Below are 26,596 nucleotides of genomic sequence, written 5' to 3'. Positions count from 1 at the left end.
AAAATCATCTTAGATCTTGCTTTGTCTCTTGCTTCCTTCCTCCATTCCACATACCTGTCTCTTGCTCCAGGCAATCGAAGTCTTGTCTTTAGTTTATCTTATGATCTTGTTCAATTCAATTCAATAAAACTTCATTGATCCCAAAGGTTGGCCCCATATTACCCATCTTACCCACCATACATTACACAAACATCACATGGGGAATACAGTTCAGAGAGGTATAACAATGGAAAATGCACAACATGAGGAAAGACAAGGAGAAAAAAAGAAGTCCTCCCAGACTGAGCTCCAAACACACCTTGCTGCTGTGTTTTGAATCACTGTCATGCTGCAGAAACGAAGTGTAGTTCAGCTTGAGATCATGAACAGATTCTCGGTCAAGATGTTTTGGTAGACTTAGATCATGGGTGCCGGATTGGTCTGGACCCCACCAACTCGCCCGCTGCCGGGGAACGCTGGTGGGGGTGGTGGTAGTGGCAGGCAGGACCGGATCAGAGCTGCCAGAAACACAATCCTTTGCGTGCCGTGCTTTATCCAGTCCCAGAGTTCTTTCTGCTGGTGGCGTGACACCACCGCCTGCTCCCGCTATGTGGCCGCCAGCTCAGCCACCATTTGGGCGACCAGCCACTGGCCTGGTCGCAGTTCCGCCATGCCGCTTCCTTGGTTTCGACACCACTGTGGCAGGCAGTAGGCATGATCCGACCATAATTCTGCATTCTGAGACATCTTACTTTACTAACCGGTTGCTGTTCACACACTTTCACGGCTGCAGCATCCCAGCTGCCAGCCACACACATCACTAAGCTGGCGTGGCGTTATTACAATGCCGCGCAGGTGCCTCCGCCTTCCCTGCCGCGCCCCGCCACGGTAACCAATTCATCTTAACGGCTCATGAGGATCTTAATTGGTAAAAAAAACCAAACAAAACAAATTAATGTATTTGTTGACTTGGAAGGGGGGTGGGGTAGGGCTTTACACTATATATATGTTCTTTCTGATGTTGCTGGAAGTGTGTTTAGCTCACTAAAGGATTTTCATCTATGAATTCGTTTTTTCATTGTGGAACTTTTCTTTTTTCTGATGTTGTGATATGTTTCTAGATATTCTTGTATCTGTATCTATTTCTTCATGCCCCATTTTTCTTATGTTGATGTATTTTTTTTTTATTTTGCATTAATTTCATTTAGCTATGACCTTCATGTTTTGTAAATATCTATGTCAATGTAGGTTGGTTTGAAATAAATAGAAAGTTACTGAACTATGTCTTGTTTATTAAATGGACTGCTTCCTACAACAAGCGAATTGCTCTGTGTTGACACACCTTGTTATCTAACAAGGTTCCAAGTAGAGCTTCATCAGATAACAAGAAGAAATTGGAGTGAGACAAAACGGGGTTTTTTTACCGTGCAATTTATTGAAAACAATGCTTAGACTGAATCAGGCTGTTTTACAGCTGCTCAAAAGTTTAGGACCACATTCCTTTAAAAGGCCAACTCTGTGTTAAATTGTGGATTATTCGTTATCTTCTGTCCGGTAGTCACACAGTCATGACGTTCTGATGGCAAAGGCAAAAAAACGTTCCCGTTTTGAACGTGGTCATGTTGTTGAACTGCATAAGCAGTGCGTCTCACTCTAGCAGCGATGCTGAAGTAAGACGTAGTACGACAATTTCCTAAATGATCCTGAGGGTTATGAAACAAAAAAGTCTAGTGGAAGACCCCCAAAAATTTCACCAGCACTGAACTGGAGGATCCAATTGGCTATCCGTCAAGACACTGGACGATCCTTGACCCAAATTAAGGCCATTACTGGTGGCATCTGAGACTGAAGGGCTTCAAAAACAAAAAAACATCTTCAAAGGCCTCGTCTCCTTGAACTGCAACGAACTGACCGTTTGGACTTTGCAAGAGAGTTCCAAACATGGGACACTGAAAGGTGGAACAAAGTTTTATTCTCTGATGAGAAACAATGTAACCTTGATGGTCCTGATGGTTTCTAACATTATTGGCATGACAAGCAGATCCCACCTGAAATGTTTTCTACTTGCCACAGTGGAGGGGGCGCCATAATGGTCTGGGGTGCTTTTTCCTTCAGTGGAAAAATGGGGCTTCAGGAGGTGCAGGGGTATTAAATGGCCGCTGGCTATGTCCAGATGTTGCAGAGAGCATCCCTCATGACTGAGGGCCCCCGTCTGTGTGGTAACTACTGAGTGTTTTCAAAAAGACATCGCTACAGTACACAATGCCTGCAGGACAAGCGACTTCTTCCAGGAGAATGACATCACCTCTTTTGGAGCATCCTGTGTGTTCCCCTGATCTAAATCCAGTTGAGAACCTTTGGGGATGGATGGCAAGGAAAGTTTACAAAAATAGAAAACAGTTCCAGACAGTAGATGCCCTTCGTGCGGCCGTCTTCACCTCTTGGATAAATGTTCCCACTCACCTCATGGAAACGCTTGCATCAAGCATGCCCCAATAAATTTTTGAAGTGATCAACAATAACGGTGGAACTACTCATTACTGAGTTCATGTTTGGAACTTTGATTTCTTTTTTTTCTTTTTTCTTTTTTTGTGGAGGTGTGGTCATAAACTTTTGATTACCTCTAAAACAGCCTGTTTCATTTTAAGCAGTGTTTTCAATAAATGTTTTAGTTTTTAGTGCTCTTGAGCAGTAGTTCCCCAGGCTTTCTAGAGGTCTTACTTTGGACATTTGGATGTTTTTTCACTCATCTATAGTCATAACAGATGAATTAGCACAGAACCACTTTTTAATTGTAATTTGAAATGCTTTGTTACAAACAGCCTGTTGCAGTTTGATGGGCAACAAGGCATTTCCCAAAAAGCAATTAGCTGAAAACTTGGTGAATAGTAGCATGCTGTGTTGGAAACTTAAGTAAACTGCAGGAGCAGAGGATGCTAAAAAAGTGGTTCGCCTAAAAAAAACTATTTACACACCAAATATTGGCTTTGAAAGTCATTAGAATTGTATAAGATTTTTTTGTCTTATGTACTCTGTTTTCCTCTATTTGTGCAACTTTCAGTAAATCACTTTCCTATTTCCTATTTTGGTACTAAAGGTGGTGGCACAACATTTTGCACAGTACCTTATTTTATTGCCATGTGTAGCTCAGTGTTATACTCTCGTAAAGTATGGGATTTAGAATGAAACAGTGCAAATAATGGCATCTAAATACAATGATCAGTCTGTTGGTTCTAGAGGTAGGGAGAAGCAACCTGTCGCTGAGCAGACTCCGCTGGTTATTTATGAACATATGCAGAGGATGCCCAACATTGTCCATATTGTCTATCAGTTTTTTTATTGTCCTCTTCTCTGCCAGAGTGTCCAGCTTCAAGCCGATCACAGAGCCAGTCTTCCAGATTGGTTTTGTATTGACTTTGTTGATATACATTTCTGATACTTAATAATTCTTCGATAGGGAAAAGCTGTTTCTAAAGTGGTAAACTACGGTGAAACTGTTGGTTGTTTCAAAGCTACATTAAAACATTATGATCTTCCCTAATTTGCAAAAGGGAAAGCAACCCCCCCCCCCCAAAAAAAAGAAAAAAAGATGTATTTGTTGTCTGGGAAGGGGTGGGGCTTTACATTATAACTCTTCTATCTGAAGTTGCTGGAAGTGTGTTTGGCTCACTAAATAGCTGTGCAGCAAACACAAAAATGGTCCACACACCACAAATGGACCCCATAGGTCCATTGTGCAAGCTGCAATTATGACTATTTAAGTTTTAGACTTAGGCAACCTCTATTGGACATACAGATAAATGCATGTAAAATGTGTGCTGGGGTCTTCACTCTTAGATATGACAGAGCACTGTAAATCAGATAACACTCGAGATCTAACCTAGATGTATTGCCTAAACCTAACCAGGCAGGATGTGAAAATGATAATAATCAATGACTGAAAGGAAAGTTTAAACATGGTCCCAGACAGGACTTAAACCCCTAACACACCTATATCATTACATTAACATTTTATTTTATTTTTTTACATTTTAAAGATGAACATTTTAAACTGGTAAGGATCCATCATGTCTATTGAGAAACACTGAACACTTAAAAGGGTTGTTTGAAATGATATGAACAACTGACCAATACAATCACTTCGTAGAAGAACCTGCTGAGACACAATGAGGACAGAGAGTAAATATTGGAAAGCAAAGACGAAACAACTACAAGATGAACCCCTAACATTAATTAGAAAAGGAATTTACCTTATAATTAAAATGGCTAAATATATAAGGAAGAGATGACCTGCCCTGGACAACAGAAATGTGTGACAGGAAGTGCACTTGAACCTTTATTCTGTGGTAACCAATCAGATTCATTTGACAGTGTGACATGCTGTAATACCTCCTACAGTCAATGAAATATCTTCAAGCTCAAGGAAAGAGACACTGTCAAGATGATTGTGTTATTGGTTACACTGCTTTATCTCCATCAAGGATGTAAGTTTTTTCTTTATTTTATTTCGTATTCCGTGCATTCTGTATTCATGTTCATATTCATATTGTTTTCATGGTTTTTAATAATCATTGTGACTTAATATTGTAGATTCTGTATGTTTTCTTTCAATTTAGATACACTTATCCCGATAACTTCAGTTCAACTTGGTGAAACTGTAACCTTCACATGTGATCTGCGTAAGAATTCACAGTTCAACCGTAGAGAAGTCGACTGGTACAAGCAGAGTACCGGGGACTCTCTAAAATTAATATGGACACTGAAGGAATCTGCACAACCTGAGTTTTCTGCTGAGTTTAATCAATCAAGATGGAAGGTTAATTACAATGAAAATTCCACCAATCTGACCATTTTGAGGGCAAACCAAGAGGACGAGGGAATCTACCACTGTGGAATCACCGAGTGGTTCAAGAATACTGAATGGAGCAGCACATATTTGTTAGTCAAAGGTAATAATGCGATCTAATTATAAGTTTTCCCTAACTTTAACCAATAAAGCAGCAGTGTTAAGAAAAAATAACATCATTAATAAACATGTTTTGAAAACTGACATAATAATTTACATTTCATAAAATCTAAGATACATTTTATCTATTTTTTTAAACTAATTTTAGTGATTTCATAATATATTCCAAGTGAAATATTTCAATGCAAGGCACACAACTGTGTAACACCTAAAGTCACATTTGCTAACACTGTTTTATTTAATCCAGGACGCACTCAAAGAACATCAGACTATACTGTTGTTCAGACACCGCTGATAACAGTCCAGGAACCAGGAAACTCAGTGACTTTTCTGTGCTCAGTCTTCTCTGACTCTGACAAAAAGACATGTCCCAGAGATCTCACCGTGCTCTGGTTCAGAGCTGGATCACATAAAAGTTATCCAAAATTAATCTACACTGACAGAAACAAAAGTAAAGAATGTGATAAGAGATCTGACCCCCAGAAGAGTTGCAATTATACTTTTTCTAAAATTGTCAGCTCGTCTGATGAAGGGACTTACTACTGTGCTGTGGCCACGTGTTGGGAATTATTCTTTGGAAATGGAACTAAACTTCAAATAGGTAGGACTTTGAATAATATGACAGCTAGTTTTCTGTGTCTTTCAGAATCATTAATCATTTCTTTCCTTTTTTTCTAGAGCAAAAGGCAGGTTCTGAATTTACTGTGCTGGTTATAGCAGTAATCTGCTTGTTTATTTCTGTGATTCTCACTATTGTTTGCATCTGTTGCCGAACTCCAAGAGTAGCATGTAAACAATTTAAAGGTAAGTGTTATTCACTGACTCTTAAAAAATCATACTAAATCATTTTCAATAAATTGTATTTGGTACATATGTTATATACACTTTTACACTTGATATTAGCTGCTGAGTGCACACCCTATTACATTTGAACACATCAAGTTCAAGAACATAATTTTAATTTTTAAAAAAGTAAAATTGTCAAGTCCACAATTGAAAGCATGAGGTAATGTGGATTTTTATTTTTTTAAATCAACATTATGCCCAGAAAACAGCTCTTCACAAGCAAGACAAGATGCCTTGAGCCAAACAATGAATGAACATGTAAGTAATAAGACTAAGTCATAATTGTTAATTCAGGGGAACGATTTACTGTAGTTTTATATAACAATATGAATTTTATTTTGCATAGACTGAAAGTGGACATGATCTAAATTATGCTGCACTGCATTTCTCTGGAAATAAAAGTGCAAGAGGAAGGAAGAAGAAGAATGAACTGGAAACCGAGGAAACGGTGTATTCTCATATCAAAAGCAGAGTGTGAAAGTGTGTCTATACAAAACCTGTCTTTTAATACTGATTTGTTTAATTGGAAATAGAAAATACAAAGAACTTATTCCTGATTTTGCTGAAAACATGATGTTTTGCATATACTGTTATTTACATATTATTGTGTTTGCCTGTTCTTGTTTTCCTGTTTCTGTGTGATTTTACAAATGCTTAAATTAACAACATGACTCACGATATCAATATTGGCTCACAGTGTTAATCGTGACTAGCTTAAGTCAGTCTGACTGCATCCACTTTCAAATTGATTGAGATTAGAAATTTTTTTCACTATAAGTTTAATTATTCTGACTTTAGTCTTGCACCAACATGATTTGTCATTGAATTTGCGACATAAAATAGATGTTATTCCTGGCTTTGGAAAGGGCTAAAGAATCAAACAAGGTTGCAAGGGGCACTTGTCCAAATTGCTCTTTGACTTTTTTGGGGGGAAAAATATCACGCATTCCTACATAGGAGACACTATGGTGGGGATTCTACAATTGAATGAGAGATGACCTGACCTGCACTTCCCAAAAGGTTGATTCTGTTTATCTGGACGTAGCGTTTTCAGTGGGAGAAACATTTCGTCACTCATCCATCATTAGCTTATAGACAAACACCTAACACTAACTGTCAAGCACAGTGGTGAAAATATAATGGTTTGGGTTTGTCCAACAGCTTGAGCTTGGCCAAAACATGGGAGTTGGCAACAACGATCACGACTCAAACAAATCTACAGTATAACAGCTGGATTTACCTGCTGCAAATAAATTTACCTGCAAAATACCTACCTGGCCTCTCTCTAATCAATTATGTTGTAACTAGGAATCCAGCCTGCCTGCTAACAGCCACTCCAAAGCTCTGGTTCAAGGACACAACAAGTGCGATTTCACACTGCCATCATAAATCTAGTAAATATTTAGCAGCCCTTCCTTGCCCATTGCTGACATCCCTTCTGTGCTTTAACATAAACTCTAGTCACAGTCCAGTAGAGATAATGCTCATGTACCAGTTGTCCACTGAAAGACTTTGCCAAAATATAACCAGATTCTTTAAAGAATATTTTGACGTATTCTTAAGATTGTCCAATAAAATGTAACCAAATACATGTTTTAACACACCAGAATTAAATCTCCTTCCACTTGGCTATTAGTGCTATTTGACTGAAGTATCTGATTTGAATTACTCTAAAATTTCAACAGCACAAAATGCTGTGAATTTCAAAGAATAATAAATAAATATTTCACCACAGTAAATTCTTACATATCAGACTTAGAAAACAGTAAGCTTTTAATGACTGACTTCATCTGAAGGGCATAAACTTCAGAAAAGGAAAAGGAAGAAACTTTTAAAATTACTGCGATTAGCAGCAGGGTATCGACAATGAGAGTTAATAAATATGTGAAAAATGACTGAGCTTTGTGCAGATTGTGAACTGTAAATAAAAATAGCATACAATGATTTGCAAATCTCAGAAACGCACATTGTGCAGAAAATGAATAGAGTAGGACACTATCATAGGGATTAGTCAACATCTGTAGTGATGCAGACACTGTCCTTGTCTGTTGTGTTGAGTTGATGGGACAGCTGGGATTCACTTGTCTTGTGCCTTTACTATAATGACCATGAGGTGTAAGTAACGACTAAAAGAAAAAGACTTAGATTAAAGGTGGAAGAAATTTGTTTCCACTCAAGACTGTTAGTAACTAGGTTAAGAGCACAGTCATTCAGTAGGGGATCAGAGTAGAGCTACTACTTCTGCTTTTGCAACATCAAAAGGTGGTGTGAGTATCTTAGTTGGATGACTGTTTGTTTCTAACATGTCCTACCCCAGTGCAGACTCCAGCCTGTGCAACACAGACAAAGGGTAGAAAAATGGATGAAAGTTTGGATAGAAGAATAGGTAGCAGCTCACAGGTTAGGAATAAGCAATGTGCACTGAGCATGCATTAAGTAAATTACACACCCACACACACACATATGGGACTTAATGCATTAATTGTGATTAATTAATTTGAAAAAATGATGCGTTAAAAAAAATTTACGCATTCAATTGCACTTTGCATTCCATTCAAAAGACTACCCAATTAAAAAAATTGTGGTTTTGTGCAAACTGTGGAAAAAAGGAGTTTGCATACCACTGAAGCACTTCAACCTTACGGTACCATCTAAATGCAAAACATGTTGCAGCGAGCAAAGAAACTGTGGGAGCTGTTAGCGCTAGCAGTTTGAGTACCAACAAAAGATGTTGGCTGCCCAAACTTGATAAAATGACTGGCTTCAGGACCAAAATTATTAGGTCAACATCGGACAAACTTACAAATTCTCCCGCAAATCGATTGCTCTGGACTGTAGACCACTATCAGTGGTAGAAAATGTGCTACAGATTCAGATAGAGCAACCTAATGTAAATCAAAGCTTAAATCATATAGTCAAAATCTGGCATTATTGTAGCTTTTCCTATAGTTTCACCAAGGGGTTAATATGTGTGTGTGCCTTTTTTTTCTTTCAAAGTGTTTAAACAACTACTGGCTTGTTTCTGGTGTAATTTGCTCAAAGAAACTGCTCATAAGCCTTGTTTTTTGCAGAGGCTGTGGACATTTTCATCTAATAAAGCCTGCAGACAACGATGAGCAGTAGCTAACATCTTTTAACAAAACCCAAGCTTAAGTGAGAGAGAGCAGCCATCGCGGGGCACTGACTAGGGCCGTGTCCACACTAATACGTTTTTGTATGAAAACGCATCTTTTTCTCTCCATTTTGGCCTTCTGTCCACACTGAGACGGTGTTTTCAGTCAAGGAAAACGCAGCGTTTTGAAAACGCTCTCCAAAGCTGATACATTTGAAAACGCCGTTTTCGTGTCGCAGTGTGGACAGCGAACCCGGAGCCTTTTCAAAAACGATGACACATTTTAGTCATGTGATGCAGTCATGTGACCACTTAAACTAAGATAGCGGAAGGCATTATACAGTAGTTGTTTTGTTTGCTCTTAATTTTGGCAGACAGAAATGACACAGGTCGAATCATCTTGCATTTCACATATGCGCAGTACTGGAAGTGTTTTCGGCCGTTTCTGTTAGGATGTCTGGGTTGTTGACCCAGGGTTTTGAGTTTATTGTATTATTTATCATTTCTATTCTTTGGTTTCTTCGTTAGACTTATGTCTTATGGTTTATGTCTCTGTGTAATCCTTAGTTGCTATATCCCCGTGTCCAGTCAGTGTCTGTCTGCCCTGGTCCCATGTCTCTGTTCCCTCTGTTGCAGTGCCTGCATGTGAGTCTGTATCTTTAGTTCAGTCTGTGTTATGTTTTCTGTTTTATTTTGAAGGTCCATGTCTGATGTTAATGTATCTGGTTTTGCTTCCCCTTGTCTCGTTAGGCCTGATTTGCCCCAGCTGTGTTTCCCTCCTGTTACCCATTCCCTGATTGCTCCCTCTGTGTATTTAAGCCCTGTGTTTCTCTGTGTCCGTGTCGTGATCTACGCTCATCTTGCTGTGTGGTCTGTCTGTTTGCCGTTTCAGTTTATTTGTTGTCTTCAGTTTATTTGTTGTCTTCAGTTTATTTGTTGTCTTCAGTTTATTTGTTGTCTTCAGTTTATTATTTGTTGTCTTCAGTTTATTATTTGTTGTCTTCAGTTTATTATTTGTATTCCCAGTGTTGCTAGTTCTGGGCCCTGTTTCAGGAAGCCGGTTTAGTGGAAAAACTGAGTAAGTATACCCTGAGTTAACGAAAACTCTGGGTTTTCGGTTTCACAAAGCGAGTTCAGCTGCAGCCTGAGTGAGTCACTATGACGACACACTCCGTGAAGCTAACCTGCCCCCTAGCAGGTTTACTACAACTAACCCTGACTGTCTCCGCCCCTTTGTCGGAAACCTGACAGTAGGAAGTGTCGGACATGGCGTGCCACTTCCTTGAAGAGCCAGTAGATCGTGAAGCCCAAATTCTCCGCAGAGCTCTCCGCCGGGAGAGAGTGATCAGAGCGCGTTTGGACATTTTATCATTTCCTGATGATTTTCTGTGTGAACGTTACCGTTTCTCAGCACAATCTATAAGTTATTTGGATAACATCCTCAGGCCATATATTACGCATGTGACACATCGCGGACATGCTCTCAGTTCATTGCATATTATTTGTATTGCACTTCGGTTTCTTGCAAACGGGAGCTTTCTGTATAATATTGGTGACGCTGAGCACGTTTCCAAGGCTACCGTCTGTCGGGCAGTCAGGAATGTTACAGTTGCACTGAAACGTCTCCTGTACTCGTCTGTGGTGTTCCCCGGTCGTAGACCCACAAGATTTATCAAAGAGGGATGCCACAAAATTGCAGGTATCAGGATGACCAAAACTTAATGTATGATGTGGTGATACTTGGACTACTACTTAAATTGCACATTTATTTTCAGGGTTCCCAGGCGTGATTGGCTGTACAGATGGCACTCACATTCCAATCATTGCTCCTTCAGTAAATGAAGGAGACTATGTGAACAGGAAGTCTTTCCACAGCATTAATGTACAGGTACATAGTTCCCTGTAGCATGTCAAACTAACAAATTATTTCATTATAGTAATGGATGCTAATTTGTGTTCTCTGCACTGTGAAGATCATATGTGATGCTGCCAACATTATCACAAATGTGGAAGCCAAGTGGCCAGGCTCTGTCCATGACTCACAAATATTCCGTGAATGTACACTGAGCACAAAATTTGGACATGGTGAGTTGAGAATACTTTAAAATATATAAAGACCAATTGCTTCAGGGACATTTGAACTGAAGTGTACCCTTCTGTCTTAGGAGAGTTCACTGGCTACTTGCTTGGTGATAGGGGGTATCCATGTTTACCCTATTTGCTTACCCCTTACCCTGACCCTGAACCGGGCCCACAGCAGCGATATAATCTGGCTAATTGCAGGACAAGAGCCAGAATTGAAATGACTATCGGAATGCTTAAGTCCCGGTTCCAGTGCCTGCAAAGACTCAGGGTCACCCCAGAAAGGGCATGTGACATTATTGTGGCATGTGTGATTCTTCACAACATTGCCACAATTAGAGGAGAACACTGTCCTTCTGAACCAAACATCAGCAGTGATCCAAACCATGAACATCCTGACCCTCCCACGGACATACAAGATGGAAGAGCAGTCAGAGACACCATATGTCACAATCATTTCTTTTGACCCATCACCTCAACATGTTGAAAGAAGAATAAACAGATTTTTGTTCAACTGGCTTTATTGGTCGCCTGTATTTCCTGTACACAAAGTATTAAAAGATGTAAACCTCATAAAGTGTCTCTGTTGCTTCCTCCTCTGTAACAGCTGTCAATGTTTCTTCATTATTTTCCTGTAGTAAAGAAATAGACAACATTGCTGTTCTACTGTAAACTCATATAATCTGTGGAGTATTACTCACAACTGCATGTTGGTCTGGCTCAACAGGAGGCTGCACCAGATGCAGTACACCATCACCATCAACTGATAGAATATGAGGTTTATACAGGTCACTTATAACTTACAAGGGACCAAATGGCAATTAACAAACATACCAAGCACCTTACACTTCATTGTCATTATGCTCTCAAAGACAACCAAGGCTGAGGGAAGGCAAAATCAGTCGGAAAATAACTTCACTACAAAATAATTCATTATGGTAAAGAGTTTATCAAATGAATGTGTCGCACTGCAAAGGTGACTGTGAAGAAAGGATGTATGCACATCATGTATTATTTTGAATTTACCCCTTATGTAGGCACTTGTGTCTTGCGGGGTTATTGCCTCAGAGGATGTCCCCGCAGAGATGCCTTCAGCCACAGGGCGCCCACTGTTTTGGCTGAGGGCCAACTGCTCAGCCTCTGTGAGTGGTGGTGGTGGAGGACCCCCACCTGTTTTTCGGGCCTCTGCTTTTTTTCTGTTGGCTATAACGGGCCACATTTGAGCATACAGAGTAAGCAAATATGTACTTGTAATGTGCTCAGATAATTTCAATAAGTGCTTACAGAAAGAAAATTAATGTAGCCTCTAACTGCAATTGATTTACATGGGACAAACAGACCAAGCACTATGGCTCATAATACAATTACACCTTACCTGTTTGGACTATATTTTTATATTTCATTTTTACTTGCTGCCAGGCACGTTTGGGGCCTGTTGGGTTGCACCTGCGCTCACATCACATCACAAAATAAAATGTATAAAATAACAAATAAAATAACATATGATAAAATAACGTGTTAAATGGGTGGAAATCCCTCGATCAATGTTTAAATTAACACTCACGCATTGACTCTGTCGGCTATGTTTTGCCATGCATGCTTTTGCAGCTGTCGCTGTGTTACTTTTTTCCGCGGAATTTGCATGTTATCGGCATATGCTGCCATCAGAATTTCGGCCTCAAGCGCTGTGAAATACATTGACCGCGCCTTCTTTCCCTCCGTCTCCATGGTGACTCGCTTAATCTGTGCTCCGCTTATCAGGGCTTTATGTATCCTCGTCCGCGCGCTTCACTTGGGGTTAAAGCAACTCCGCGTTGACTGAACTAATTGTTATCAGCCTTTCTGAAACGGAATATTCCGAGTTGGACAGTTCGGGGTTACTCAACCGTGAGTGTCGTTTTTCACTCTGAGTTTTCCAAACCGGCTTCCTGAAACAGGGCCCTGTTTGCCATCTAGCAATAAGTCTGAGTTTAAGTTCACCTTTTGTCTAAGGCTGTGTCCCAATTCAGGGTCTGCACGCTTGAAGTACGCGTACTACGTACGGTGCGTACTATCTGTACGAGAAGTGCGGAAGTGAGAGGCTTGTGAAATGGGACGGTATACGCTTCGTCGCGCTGTTCAGGTTGCCTAGCAACCATAATACTAACCGCGAGACACGTTACATACAGCTTTGTTTGACAGAAATGAAGGAGAAAAATGTTTTGTTAGTCATACATTTTTGTCATGACATCACTTTGATTAGTTGAGTATCTGAGGCTGAGACCACGGGACTGTAAAACATGATTGTTGGGCTTCATTTCTGTGCTGAACAGTCTTTTAAGATTAGTTAGTAAATAACAATTAGTTAATGTTGTTCATGAGACTAAAATCATCTCACTGTGGTAATGTAAATATAATATGGCCAATATTATGGTATTGTCAGATTATTATGATATAGATAGATATAGAGATATATATCAATCACTGACTTTCAGCTTGTTGTGTTTGTGGATATATGACTGACTTTAATTATTAAACATTCGCACATAAATAAGTGACGTCATATTCAGTACTTTTGACAGTTCACTCTTCGGCCGCTCCATCTTATTAGGGAAATTCCATATACATACATGTCAATTTCAAGACTTAACCCCATCATTTAATTTGTTTTTGATTGAAATTGAATATTACTCGAACTCTCTTAAATTAACTTCCAATAAAAAAGGTTTATCATTGATTGAAATTCATTCAGAAATTTTAAGGAATGAGCTGTCACAACTTTCAAGTACAAAGTTGTTTTGAAGTCTGTCACATCCCCCCCCCCCCCTTTTTTTTTTCTTTTTTTTATCCTTTATTTATTTATCCTTATTTCATTGTACTGTATATTGTTACTCTTATTTGCCTTGTATGCCTACTGTGCAAACTGAACTAGAATGACTGACTGTTCGCTTTATAATTTCAATAAAGTTTGGAAAAAAAAAAAACTCTTCGGCCGCTCCCTTCTGCCGTATTTTGCGGCAAAATTATCCACACCCACCGCCGCGCTATGAATTGTGGGATATATGGGACCACGAAGCGTGCACCGGACCACGCTTGATATTTGGGGAAATCGACGGTGCATTTGGAGTATGCATTTGAAGTACACTTCGAATTGGGACAGCCGTCGTCGCGTGGCGGTGACGTAACCGCACTTAAAATGCGTACTTCAAGCGTGCAGACCCTGAATTGGGACACAACCTATGACTGTCTGCACTTTGGGTCCTATTCCTGCCTGCACACAGCAACACCTGACAGTTTCAGTGTGGATGCAAAACTCTGTGAAAGTGATTGTGTATACACAAATGCCGTTTTCAGATTTATCCGGGCTCACCTCTTACAGTGGTTGATCCCCTTGTCTCTTTCCCCACATCCTAAAAGAGAAACAAAAGTCAAAAAGTTCATTTTAAACTAAAGAAAGTAAAATTGTCAGGCAAAGAATTGTCAATGAACATGTAAGTGATAAGGCTAAATCATATTTGTTAATTCAGGGAAAAGATTTCCAGTAGCTTTATATAACAGTATGATTTTTACTATTTTGCATAGACTGAAGGTGGAAGGTGGACATTAGCTGAACTATGCTGCACTGCATTTGTCAGGAAGTAAAACTACAGGAGGAAGGAAGAAATTAGAACGCACTGGAAACTAAAAGTGTGTCTTTTAACACTTATTTCTTTCATTGAAAATGGAAAAATATAAAGATCGTATTCCTAATTTTACTGAAAACTGTCAACTTAACTCAAAAGTTCTTAAAAGACACAGAATTAGCTTAACAAAATGTAAATTTTTTTCTGGCTCATGAAGGGGCTAATGTAGCTCACTTTGTGAAGGGCAGTCATTCAGACTGCTCTTTGACACCTTTGAAGGACAAAATATCACACACCCAGACAAATAACAGGTTCAACCTGTAAGTTTACTCTGTAATGTGAATGTTAATTATTTCTTGCAGTACATAACAACTAGTAGTTACTAGACTAGTAACTAGCCGCTTAGACATATGAAATAACTGTACTTTTGTACTATTTGATGTTCCAATCATAAGTGTCTTTCACAGATTTCAAATAACCACATCAATCAATAAGCAGCTAAGGATTACATTGCCTTTTCTTCTCCTAGGATATAAATGGTCTTTAGTGTAGTGTCTAAAAATGTTCTCGACAGGAAATGTACTTAGGATATAATTTCAAATAGATGTGAAATAATAGCTAATAATTTTGCAGGAAACTGTTTAAAACAGTTACAATTACAAATTACAATATAACACATGTCGATATTTGCATAAAAGGCTCAGTGTCATGGAGGGTAACCTGGACAGTTGTGTTGTGTTGAAGAGACAGCTGAGAATTACCTTTCTAAATTTGTTCCTTTATTTATGACCATGACATCCTAGTAGTAAATAAAAAAAACATCTCAAGACTTTTAAAGTTTTAGTGACTGTGTGAAGTGAATTATTCGATAGGGGATCAGAGTAGAGGTACAATTTCTGCTTTTGCGACATTAGAAGGAGTCAACAAGGTTGTGTGTGGGTATCTGACGTGGACGCCTGTTTGACACCTTCTATTTGGGGTGTTTCACACATGTTTTACCCCGGGGTGGACTCCAGTCAAGGCAACACAGTCCCAGAAAAAGGCTAATAAAATATAATTAAGTACATTTATTTATATATATATATATATATATATATATATTAGGGGTGCAACGATATTCGTATCGATATTGAACCGTTCGATACAGTGCTTTCGGTTCGGTATGCATATGTATCGGACAATACAAAATTTGAAAGTTATTTTATCAACTTTCCTTCTGACGATGCTGTCTGTGTTGAGCGCTCAGTGAATCTGCGTTCGACTACTCCGCCTAGGCTGCACTGTCGAGCGCAGATCCACTGAGCGCTCAACACAGACAGCATTGTCAGAAGGAAGAGCGCAGGGCAAGCTATCGAGACAGAAGTTAAGCTCTCCTTGCAACATGGCAAATTGAACCTCCCCCACCCTCATTCAGATCTGGCGTTTGGAACTATTTTGGTTTTCATGTGACGTCCTGGGGCTAGCGATTTTTCCAGTCGGGCTACCAAAATCTATCTCTGCCCTGCCCGTCGGCCTATCGTAGGAAGGAAAAATATATGTCAATGCTTTTGCATTCTTTCGGAAATGTAGCTGGGTAATTATGTCATTGGCATCGGTGAGCCACTGTCAATATGTGACATATTGAAATCGCGTTTGAATTTGTGCTTGTTTTTTGCTTTCACTTTGCAATCACGCAAACTGTGTATAGAGAGCATCAGCACTGATTGGTGAGTGACGATAATTTGTGCACCAATTGCTCTGACATCGTCTTATCAATCGTTAGCTTACTATGCAAACATGACAAGTGAAATCTCCTGCAGCAAGCTTAAACATGTGAGAGGTTGATCGCGCAGAGAATCGCTGAGCGTTATGTGTGTGTGTGTAAAAGCAGCAGGATATATATTTCAGTTCTGCTGAGCCAAATAAGACAGGTCAGGGTGAAGAAGTGACAGCCAAAGAAAAGCTTACCACAAAACGGAAAAGTTATGACAAATCAGACTATAAGGCAAAAAGAAAGTGCAGCTTTATGGTTTCATGGACAAAAGAATTTCTGTGGATGCAATATGACGAGCTAAATAACCAGGGCTGCACATAAGTGGTCCGCAGGTGCGCATTCGCTGTCAAAATAAAAAACACGCACAAGAGTTAGGGTTAAATTTAAAAACTGTACTTTTGAGTTAAAACATATATTTATAATTTTAATAAATGACAAATTAAAAAGGCATGAACATTTATTTTTGTATCGAAAAAATATTGAACCGTGACACCAAAGTATCGAACCGAACTGTGGATTTTGTGTATCGTTGCACCCCTAATATATATATATATATATATATATATATATATATATATATATATATATATATATATATATATATATATATATATATATATATATAGGCAAATAAGGTGCCTAAGAAATACAGCAAGTTGTCCATACCTGAGGCCTTGGAAACTGCCAAGCAAAGACTCACAGCCTTGGCCAGCCGCTTGAGGAGGTACACCAGAGAGATAGAAGGCAGGAGAATAAACCAGCTGTTCTCCACAGAACCAGCAAAGGTGTACTCTCAGTGGCAAGGGAACAATAAGAGAACAGCACCACCAAGGCTGGAGACGGAGCAATACTGGAAGAGCATATGGGAGAAGGATAACGCCATAACAACCCATAACGGCAATGCTCAGTGGCTAGAGGATCTGAGGGCAGACCACAGCGACCTCCCTGAACAGGGTCCAGTAACCATCACAGTGGCAGATATCCAAGAAAGGGTCTCCAGTATGAAGAGTTGGACAGCACCAGGGCCCGACATGGTTCACGCCTACTGGCTGAAGAAGCTGACTGCACTCCACGAGCGTCTGGCAGCACAAATGAACCAGCTGCTAGTTAACGAAAGACACCCGGAATGGCTAACTGAAGGCCGGACGGTCCTGATCCCCAAGGACCCCAAGAAGGGACCGGTCCCCTCCAACTACCGACCAATAACCTGCCTCAGTACTACATGGAAGCTCCTGTCAGGCATCATATCGGCTAAGATGAACAGGCACATGGGTCAATACATGAGCGGGACACAGAAAGGAATTGGCAAGAATACCAGAGGCGCAAAACACCAGCTACTGGTAGACAGAACAGTCAGCCGAGACTGCAAGACCAGACTGACCAACCTGTGCACTGCCTGGATTGATTACAAGAAGGCCTATGACTCAATGCCCCACAGCTGGATACTGGAATGCCTAGAATTGTACAAGATCAATGGGACCCTAAGAGCCTTCATCAGGAACTCAATGGGGATGTGGCGTACAACACTAGAGGCCAACTCCAAGCCCATAGCACAAGTTACCATCAAGTGCGGGATCTACCAAGGAGATGCTCTGTCCCCACTGCTGTTCTGCATAGGCCTGAACCCCCTCAGTGAGATCATTAACAAGACTGGCTACGGATACCGACTACGGAACGGAGCAGTTGTCAGCCACCTCCTGTACATGGATGACATCAAGCTGTATGCCAAGAGTGAACGAGACATCGATTCACTGATCCACACTACCAGGCTATACAGCAATGACATTGGAATGTCGTTCGGACTGGAGAAGTGTAGTCGGATGGTAACAAAGAGAGGGAAGGTAGTCAGAACTGAGGGGATTGAACTACCAGAAGGCAACATTGCAGACATAGAGGACAGTTACAAGTACCTGGGGATCCCGCAGGCAAATGGGAACCATGAAGAGGCCGCTAGAAAGGCTGCAACCACCAAGTACCTGCAGAGGGTCAGGCAAGTCCTGAGGAGTCAGCTGAATGGTAAGAACAAGATCCGGGCCATCAACACATACGCCCTGCCCGTGATCAGGTACCCTGCTGGGGTAATAGGCTGGCCAAAGGAGGAGATAGAAGCCACTGACATAAAGACAAGAAAGCTCCTGACCATGCATGGAGGGTTTCACCCCAAGTCCAGCACCCTGAGGCTGTACGCTAAGCGGAAGGAAGGGGGCCGGGGACTGGTGAGTGTCAGCACCACAGTCCAGGATGAGACAAGGAACATCCAAGAATACATTGGGAAGATGGCCCCAACTGACCGAGTGCTCAGTGAATACCTCAGGCAGCAGAAACCCAAGAAAGAGGAGGGAGACGAGGAACCATCATGGAAGGACAGGCCCTGCACGGTATGTACCACCGGCAGATAGAGGAGGTGGCTGATATCCAGAAATCCTACCAGTGGCTGGACAAAGCTGGACTGAAAGACAGCACAGAGGCACTAATCATGGCAGCACAAGAACAAGCTCTGAGTACAAGATCCATAGAGGCTGGGGTCTATCACACCAGGCAAGACCCCAGGTGCAGGCTGTGTAAAGATGCCCCAGAGACAATCCAGCACATAACAGCAGGGTGCAAGATGCTAGCAGGCAAGGCATACATGGAACGCCATAACCAAGTGGCCGGCATAGTGTACAGGAACATCTGTGCCGAGTATAACCTAGAAGTCCCGAGGTCAAAATGGGAGATGCCCCCAAGGGTGGTGGAGAATGACCGAGCTAAGATCCTGTGGGACTTCCAGATACAGACGGACAAAATGGTGGTGGCTAACCAACCGGACATAGTGGTGGTAGACAAACAGAAGAAGACGGCCGTAGTGATCGATGTAGCGGTTCCCAATGACAGCAATATCAGGAAGAAGGAACACGAGAAGCTGGAGAAATACCAAGGGCTCAGAGAAGAGCTCGAGAGGATGTGGAGGGTGAAGGTAACGGTGGTCCCCGTGGTAATCGGAGCACTAGGTGCGGTGACTCCCAAGCTAGGCGAGTGGCTCCAGCAGATCCCGGGAAAAACATCGGAGATCTCTGTCCAGAAGAGCGCAGTCCTGGGAACAGCTAAGATACTGCGCAGGACCCTCAAGCTCCCAGGCCTCTGGTAGAGGACCCGAGCTTGAAGGATAAACCGCCCGCAGGGGCGTGCTGGGTGTTTTTTTTTTTTTTTTATATATGTATATATATATGTATATATATATATGTATATATATATGTATATCCTAGAAGAAGACGGCCGTAGTGATCGATGTAGCGGTTCCGAATGACAGCAATATCAGGAAGAAGGAACACGAGAAGCTGGAGAAATACCAAGGGCTCAGAGAAGAGCTCGAGAGGATGTGGAGGGTGAAGGTAACAGTGGTCCCCGTGGTAATCGGAGCACTAGGTGCGGTGACTCCCAAGCTAGGCGAGTGGCTCCAGCAGATCCCGGGAATAACATCGGAGAGCTCTGTCCAGAAGAGCGCAGTCCTGGGAACAGCTAAGATACTGCGCAGGACCCTCAAGCTCCCAGGCCTCTGGTAGAGGACCCGAGCTTGAAGGATAAACCGCCCGCAGGGGCGTGCTGGGTGTTCATATATACAGGGAGTGCAGAATTATTAGGCAAATGAGTATTTTGTCCACATCATCCTCTTCATGCATGTTGTCTTACTCCAAGCTGTATAGGCTCGAAAGCCTACTACCAATTAAGCATATTAGGTGATGTGCATCTCTGTAATGAGAAGGGGTGTGGTCTAATGACATCAACACCCTATATCAGGTGTGCATAATTATTAGGCAACGTCCTTTCCTTTGGCAAAACGGGTCAAAAGAAGGACTTGACAGGCTCAGAAAAGTCAAAAATAGTGAGATATCTTGCAGAGGGATGCAGCAGTCTCAAAATTGCAAAGCTTCTGAAGCGTGATCATCGAACAATCAAGCGTTTCATTCAAAATAGTCAACAGGGTCGCAAGAAGCGTGTGGAAAAACCAAGGCGCCAAATAACTGCCCATGAACTGAGAAAAGTCAAGCGTGCAGCTGCCAAGATGCCACTTGCCACCAGTTTGGCCATATTTCAGAGCTGCAACATCACTGGAGTGCCCAAAAGCACAAGGTGTGCAATACTCAGAGACATGGCCAAGGTAAGAAAGGCTGAAAGACGACCACCACTGAACAAGACACACAAGCTGAAACGTCAAGACTGGGCCAAGAAATATCTCAAGACTGGTTTTTCTAAGGTTTTATGGACTGATGAAATGAGAGTGAGTCTTGATGGGCCAGATGGATGGGCCCGTGGCTGGATTGGTAAAGGGCAGAGAGCTCCAGTCCGACTCAGACGCCAGCAAGGTGGAGGTGGAGTACTGGTTTGGGCTGGTATCATCCAAGATGAGCTTGTGGGGCCTTTTCGGGTTGAGGATGGAGTCAAGCTCAACTCCCAGTCCTACTGCCAGTTTCTGGAAGACACCTTCTTCAAGCAGTGGTACAGGAAGAAGTCTGCATCCTTCAAGAAAAACATGATTTTCATGCAGGACAATGCTCCATCACACGCGTCCAAGTACTCCACAGCGTGGCTGGCAAGAAAGGGTATAAAAGAAGAAAAACTAATGACATGGCCTCCTTGTTCACCTGATCTGAACCCCATTGAGAACCTGTGGTCCATCATCAAATGTGAGATTTACAAGGAGGGAAAACAGTACACCTCTCTGAACAGTGTCTGGGAGGCTGTGGTTGCTGCTGCACGCAATGTTGATGGTGAACAGATCAAAACACTGACAGAATCCATGGATGGCAGGCTTTTGAGTGTCCTTGCAAAGAAAGGTGGCTATATTGGTCGCTGATTTGTTTTTGTTTTGTTTTTGAATGTCAGAAATGTATATTTGTGAATGTGGAGATGTTATATTGGTGTCACTGGTAAAAATAAATAATTGAAATGGGTATATATTTGTTTTTTGTTAAGTTGCCTAATAATTCTGCACAGTAATAGTCACCTGCACACACAGATATCCCCCTAAAATAGCTAAAACTACAAACAAACTAAAAACTACTTCCAAAAACATTCAGCTTTGATATTAATGAGTTTTTTGGGTTCATTGAGAACATGGTTGTTGTTCAATAATAAAATTATTCCTCAAAAATACAACTTGCCTAATAATTCTGCACTCCCTGTATATATATATATATGTGTGTGTGTGTGTATGTATCTGTGTGTGTGTATATATATTTATATATGTGTGTGTGTGTGTGTGTCTGTGTGTGTGTGTGTGTGTGTGCATATATGTGTGTGTGTGTGTGCGAAATCTTCATGAATGACACATTGTACAATTTTAACTTTTTTTTTCCATTTCTTACTTCAAATGGGGGCATGGATAAAGCATGTATCATGCAGAACAAAATTCATTTGATGCTCAAACACCCACTTGATGAGAGTTTATACAGAGCCTTATACAGAGGGAAAATTTTCTTGCCATACATGTATAGATGTGATATCATAACTATTGACATGATACCTGTTGTGAAACTGCAGAAATCATGAAATCATTGTAAGTTTTCAAGCCTCTAACTTCACCATGGGGTTCGTGTGTGTGTGTGTGTGTTTGTGTGTTTTAAGTATTTAAATAACTACTAAGCTGTTTGCTATGTAATTTGCTCCCAAAAATGCCCATGAGCTTTGGTTTTTGAAAAGGCTAAATCATTTGCTTCAGTGAAGCAACATGAGTTCAGGCCTTCTCGTCAGCTCTTTAAAGGTACAAAATGCAATGATAAGTCAAAATGAACATTAAACTTACCAACTTTCCTTTGAAATGAAAAAAGTGATGTTTTTCTGAGGTATTTCTTGCAGTAAATACTACAAACAGCAGTTAGAACTGTGCTGATTACACTTTTAGGGCTTAAGTTTTATCAAGAATAGTTTTTAACAAGAATAACTATAACATGTAGGGAACAGTGTTCGAGTTAACAAAATGAGCAGTTACAATACAAGATGAAAGAAAATGAGAGCTTTTGCAAAGCCCAGGAGGAGGCAAATGTGACAGGAAGTCTACATTTGAATCTATTCCGTACTGACCAATCAGAAGCATCTTACTGTCTTACCGAATACAGTGATTTCACCTCCTTCATTCTGTGAAATACCAGCAAAGTCCTCAACAAGGAGCAGTGTCACGATGGTCATGTTATGGATTATATTGCTTTTACTTCATCAAGGATGTAAGTGAGCATTTTACTTTACTAAAAATGTTCTAAATTGAGAATTTAATGTCAAATAGATGTGTAGAGAAAACTATAACTTTTCTATATTCTAATTCAGATACTCTAGTTCCAGTGAAAACTGTTCAGCTTGGTGAACCAGCGAACATAACATGTGCTTTGCCCGATGGGGTCAGCAGTAAAGGAGTCCACTGGTACAAGCAGAGTGTCGGAGATACTCTCAAATTAATAATGTCACTGTTAAAAACTGAAACACCTCAGTATGGTCAAGAAATATTTAAATCAAGATTTCAAGCAAATTATGATAAGAAATTTAGCAACCTGACCATTTTGAAAGCAGTCCAAGACGATGAGGGAATCTATCACTGTGGAATCATAGAGTGGATTAATCCTGAATGGACTGGAACATATTTGTTAGTAAAAGGTAAGTTAGTCAACACTGTCCTACTTTTATAAACTTTAAAGGTGTTTCAGGTCATGTTATAAAGAATGTATTTGTGTTTTGTATTCTGCAGGAAATAATGAGACAGCATCAGATTATACTGTTGTTCAATGGCCAACAGTGTTAAATCCACTGCGCTCAGGAAATTCAATGACTCTCCAGTGTTCAGTCTATTCTGACTCTGACAAGATGTGTCCCAGAGATTATAATGTGTTCTGGTTCAGAGCTGGATCAGATCCATTACACCCAAGCATCATCTACACTGATGGAAACAGACACAGTGAAAGTGAGATAATATCAGACTCAGAGGAGAGGTGTCTTTATCGCTTCTCTAAGAACGTCAGCTCCTCTGACGCTGGGACTTACTACTGTGCTGTGGCCACATGTGGGGAGATATTATTTGGAAATGGAACTAAACTGGACATCGAAGGTATTTGGTCTTAAGTACTTTAATCTATACTGTATATAATATATATTCCAAGCTGATAACAGTTTTTGAGAATTGATTCTTGGTTTGTTTTTTGTAGTGCAGCCAACACAATCAGGATTCATTTTAACGGCAATATTAATAGTTTGCTTGGCCATTTCTCTCTTTGGAAATGTTGTCCTGATCTGCAACCGAAGAGTATGTAAACCATTTCAAGGTAAGTGTTATAAAAAGCTGAAATTATTTAAAAGGCTAAAATTATTTCAGTCACATTTTCCAGACCCAAAATCTATGGATTATACAAACATAACAGACGTTATACTGTAAAACTATAAAGAGTCAATTACTGTACATGTTTTCAATGACGATTGAGGTGTAGCATTGTGATTTGTGTTCCTTTGTGTACTTCATTCATAAAAACAAATTTATGTGAATAAATAATTGTTGTCAGTGATCATTGACAATGATTTGTGAGTTAAATGCCACATTAGGTGCACTTCACTACTCTATTTTTTTGTTGTTTATGTAATACATGTAATTTGCTTTGCTATATCAGATACTGCAAAAAAGACCTCAAAGCGAGCAGTACATGATTGTGTAAGTAATTAAAATTATTGTTATTCAGTTAATATTTGTCAAAAACAACTTGATATCACTATATCACTACTTTTTAAAATAATACACAGAGTGAAGCTGATGAAGAACTAAACTATGCTGCACTGCATTTCTCTGAAAGAAAAACAAGGGGAAAGAGGAAGACTGAGTTTGCTGAGGATAGTGTTTACTCTCAAGTTAAACGCTGATGCCAATGACAATGTTTAAGATTTCCCGAAATTTAAATTGAACCTGACATCAGACCCTATATTTGTGATTCTTTTGTGTTGTTATTTTTTTTTCTTACAAAATATTCCTTGTGAACAGTTGAATTGTTTCATCAGTGACAATATATGGCCTTTAAAGACCGGAAATTTAGTTTTTATTTTTTCATTTCTACTTTGCATATGTGATTTTTGACTGTAATAGCTAGTCATGCTTTCTGTGATTAAAATACTATGTTGATTGATGCAGGTGTTTTTTGTTTGTGTGTGTGTGTGTGTGTGTGTGTGTGTGTGTGTGTGTGTGTTGGGCCACTACAGGCAAGGAATGAATTTCTAAATGTGTCAGTTAGTCTTTTGAAGGTCAAAATCTTCATACGGCGTGACTTTCCGGACTGATATATTGTAGGAAATTACTTACAGTGCGGAGAGGTAACTGCAAATATGCTTACACACATAGATTATGATTAGAATAAGACTCTGGGTCAGAGAGTCCCGAACATGATATTCTAAACCAACTTTGAATCGCTAGAAGAACAATGGATATTAACATTAGATTAACAAGGCTAGGCAGAGAGGTGTTTTGCTTTTCTTTCTCTTACAGACGAGAGAGCAGATACCAGATGAGGTCACGGAAATACGAGGATGATTTGGAGCAGACACCAAGACTGCCATCTCCGTGCGGGAGGAAGATGGCTGCTATAATCTATGTTTTTGTCTCACTATATAATGTTGTACAGCCCACTTGAGGGTCATCCTTTTTGTAAAACATGCTGCTGGTTCACATAGAGGTCCACAGTGCCGTGTAAACTTGTAATTTCAACTGCCAAAAGCAAAGTAAATTATTTTTTTAAAAGACCAACCTTTCTCCTGAGATTCCTTCCAAAAATTCTGAACACAACAATTTGGTTACCCCTGACATGATTTTTGTTTCATTCCTATGAAACAGGAGGAGGAGGCCCAGGGTACAGCTTTCACTATCTTACAATGCTGTGACTGTAGCCATTCCCCAACACTCTGTGAATGGTACTCACGACAGCTGATCGATGATAATGAGTTTGCATATCAGCAATCTTAAAACTGATCTCATAGCTCATTGTCAATCAGTTAATCAATGGTGCTAGTTTCGGTCAGTATGCCAAAATATTGTTTATAAGGTTGGGGAATCCTGCAGGCCAGTCAACAAAAGGAGAGGGAGAGAAAAATAGAGGAGAAAGAGAGGGATAGAGAAAGGGAGAGAGAGAAGAAACACTAAGAATCTGCTTAGTGCGTGTCTGTGAGTATCTGTTTGTACACCTGTCCATGTGAAAACACTCTCCAAACCATCAACGTGTCTTTTAGACCCCATTCCTACAAAACTGCTCAAAGAAGTCCTGCCATTAATTAATGCTTCGATCTTAAATATGATCAACCTATCTCTAATAATCGGCTATGTACCACAGGCCTTCAAGCTGGCTGTAGTTAAACCTTTACTCAAAAAGCATCTCTAGACCCAGCTGTCTTAGCTAATTATAGGCCAATCTCCAACCTTCCTTTCATATCAAACATCCTTGAAAGAATAGTTGTCAAACAGTGAACAGATCATCTGCAGAGGAATGGCTTATTTGAAGAGTTTCAGTCAGGTTTCAGAGCTCATCACAGCACAGAAACAGCTTTAGTGAAGGTTACAAATGATCTTCTTATGGCCTCTGACAGTGGACTCATCTCTGTGCTTGTCCTGCTAGACCTTAGCGCAGCATTCGATACTGTTGACCATAATATCCTATTAGAGCGATTAGAACATGCTGTAGGTATTACAAGTACTGCGCTGCAGTGGTTTGTATCATATCTATCTAATAGACTCCAATTTGTACATGTAAATGGAGAGTCCTCTTCACACACTGAGGTTAATTATGGAGTTCCACAGGGTTCAGTGCTAGGACCAATTCTGTTTACATTATACATGCTTCCCTTAGGCAGTATCATTAGAAGACATATACAATTTCACTGATAGTATAGGTATAATTTCACTGATATGCAGATGACACCCAACTCTATCTGTCTATGAAGCCAGATAACACACACCAATTAGTTAAACTGCAGGAATGTCTTAAAGACATAAAGACCTGGATGGCCGCTAACTTTCTGCTTCTTAATTCAGATAAAGACTAGAAAGAGAGAGCATATTTCTTCTTCATTGGCTTCCTGTTTAATCTAGAATTGAATTCAAAATCCTGCTCCTCACATACAAGGTCTTAAATAATCAGGCCCCATCTTATCTTAATGACCTTGTGGTACCATATCACCCTATTAGAGCACTTCGCTCTCACACTGCAGGCCTACTTGTTGTTCCTAGAGTATTTAAAAGTAGAATGGGAGGCAGAGCCTTCAGT

At 40.4% G+C, this 26,596-nt stretch overlaps 2 protein-coding genes across 2 annotated transcripts; both read left to right on the top strand.

The window, feature by feature from the left end:
• Positions 1-4,420: 4,420 nt before the first annotated feature.
• LOC146638060 (signal-regulatory protein beta-2-like) lies at positions 4,421-6,269 on the top strand. The gene is made up of 6 exons (XM_085359936.1): positions 4,421-4,463; positions 4,596-4,928; positions 5,193-5,546; positions 5,624-5,749; positions 5,994-6,049; positions 6,138-6,269. Exons 1-6 carry the CDS (start codon positions 4,421-4,423, stop codon positions 6,267-6,269), a joined length of 1,044 nt encoding a protein of 347 aa, XP_085216062.1.
• A 16,228-nt stretch (positions 6,270-22,497) lies between these two features.
• LOC146638059 (signal-regulatory protein beta-2-like) lies at positions 22,498-24,212 on the top strand. Its single transcript, XM_085374409.1, has 6 exons — positions 22,498-22,540; positions 22,641-22,964; positions 23,056-23,412; positions 23,510-23,626; positions 23,966-24,006; positions 24,096-24,212. The coding sequence occupies exons 1-6, from the start codon at positions 22,498-22,500 to the stop codon at positions 24,210-24,212; spliced, it is 999 nt and encodes a 332-aa protein (XP_085230535.1).
• The last annotated feature ends 2,384 nt before the right edge of the window (positions 24,213-26,596 follow it).

This window comes from Diplotaxodon limnothrissa, linkage group LG2, assembly GCF_057381915.1.
Source record: "Diplotaxodon limnothrissa isolate DT_005_m linkage group LG2, D_limnothrissa_male_GT1.1, whole genome shotgun sequence".
In the NCBI taxonomy this organism is placed as follows: Eukaryota; Metazoa; Chordata; class Actinopteri; order Cichliformes; family Cichlidae; genus Diplotaxodon; species Diplotaxodon limnothrissa.
This window is presented reverse-complemented; position numbering and strand designations above follow the sequence as displayed.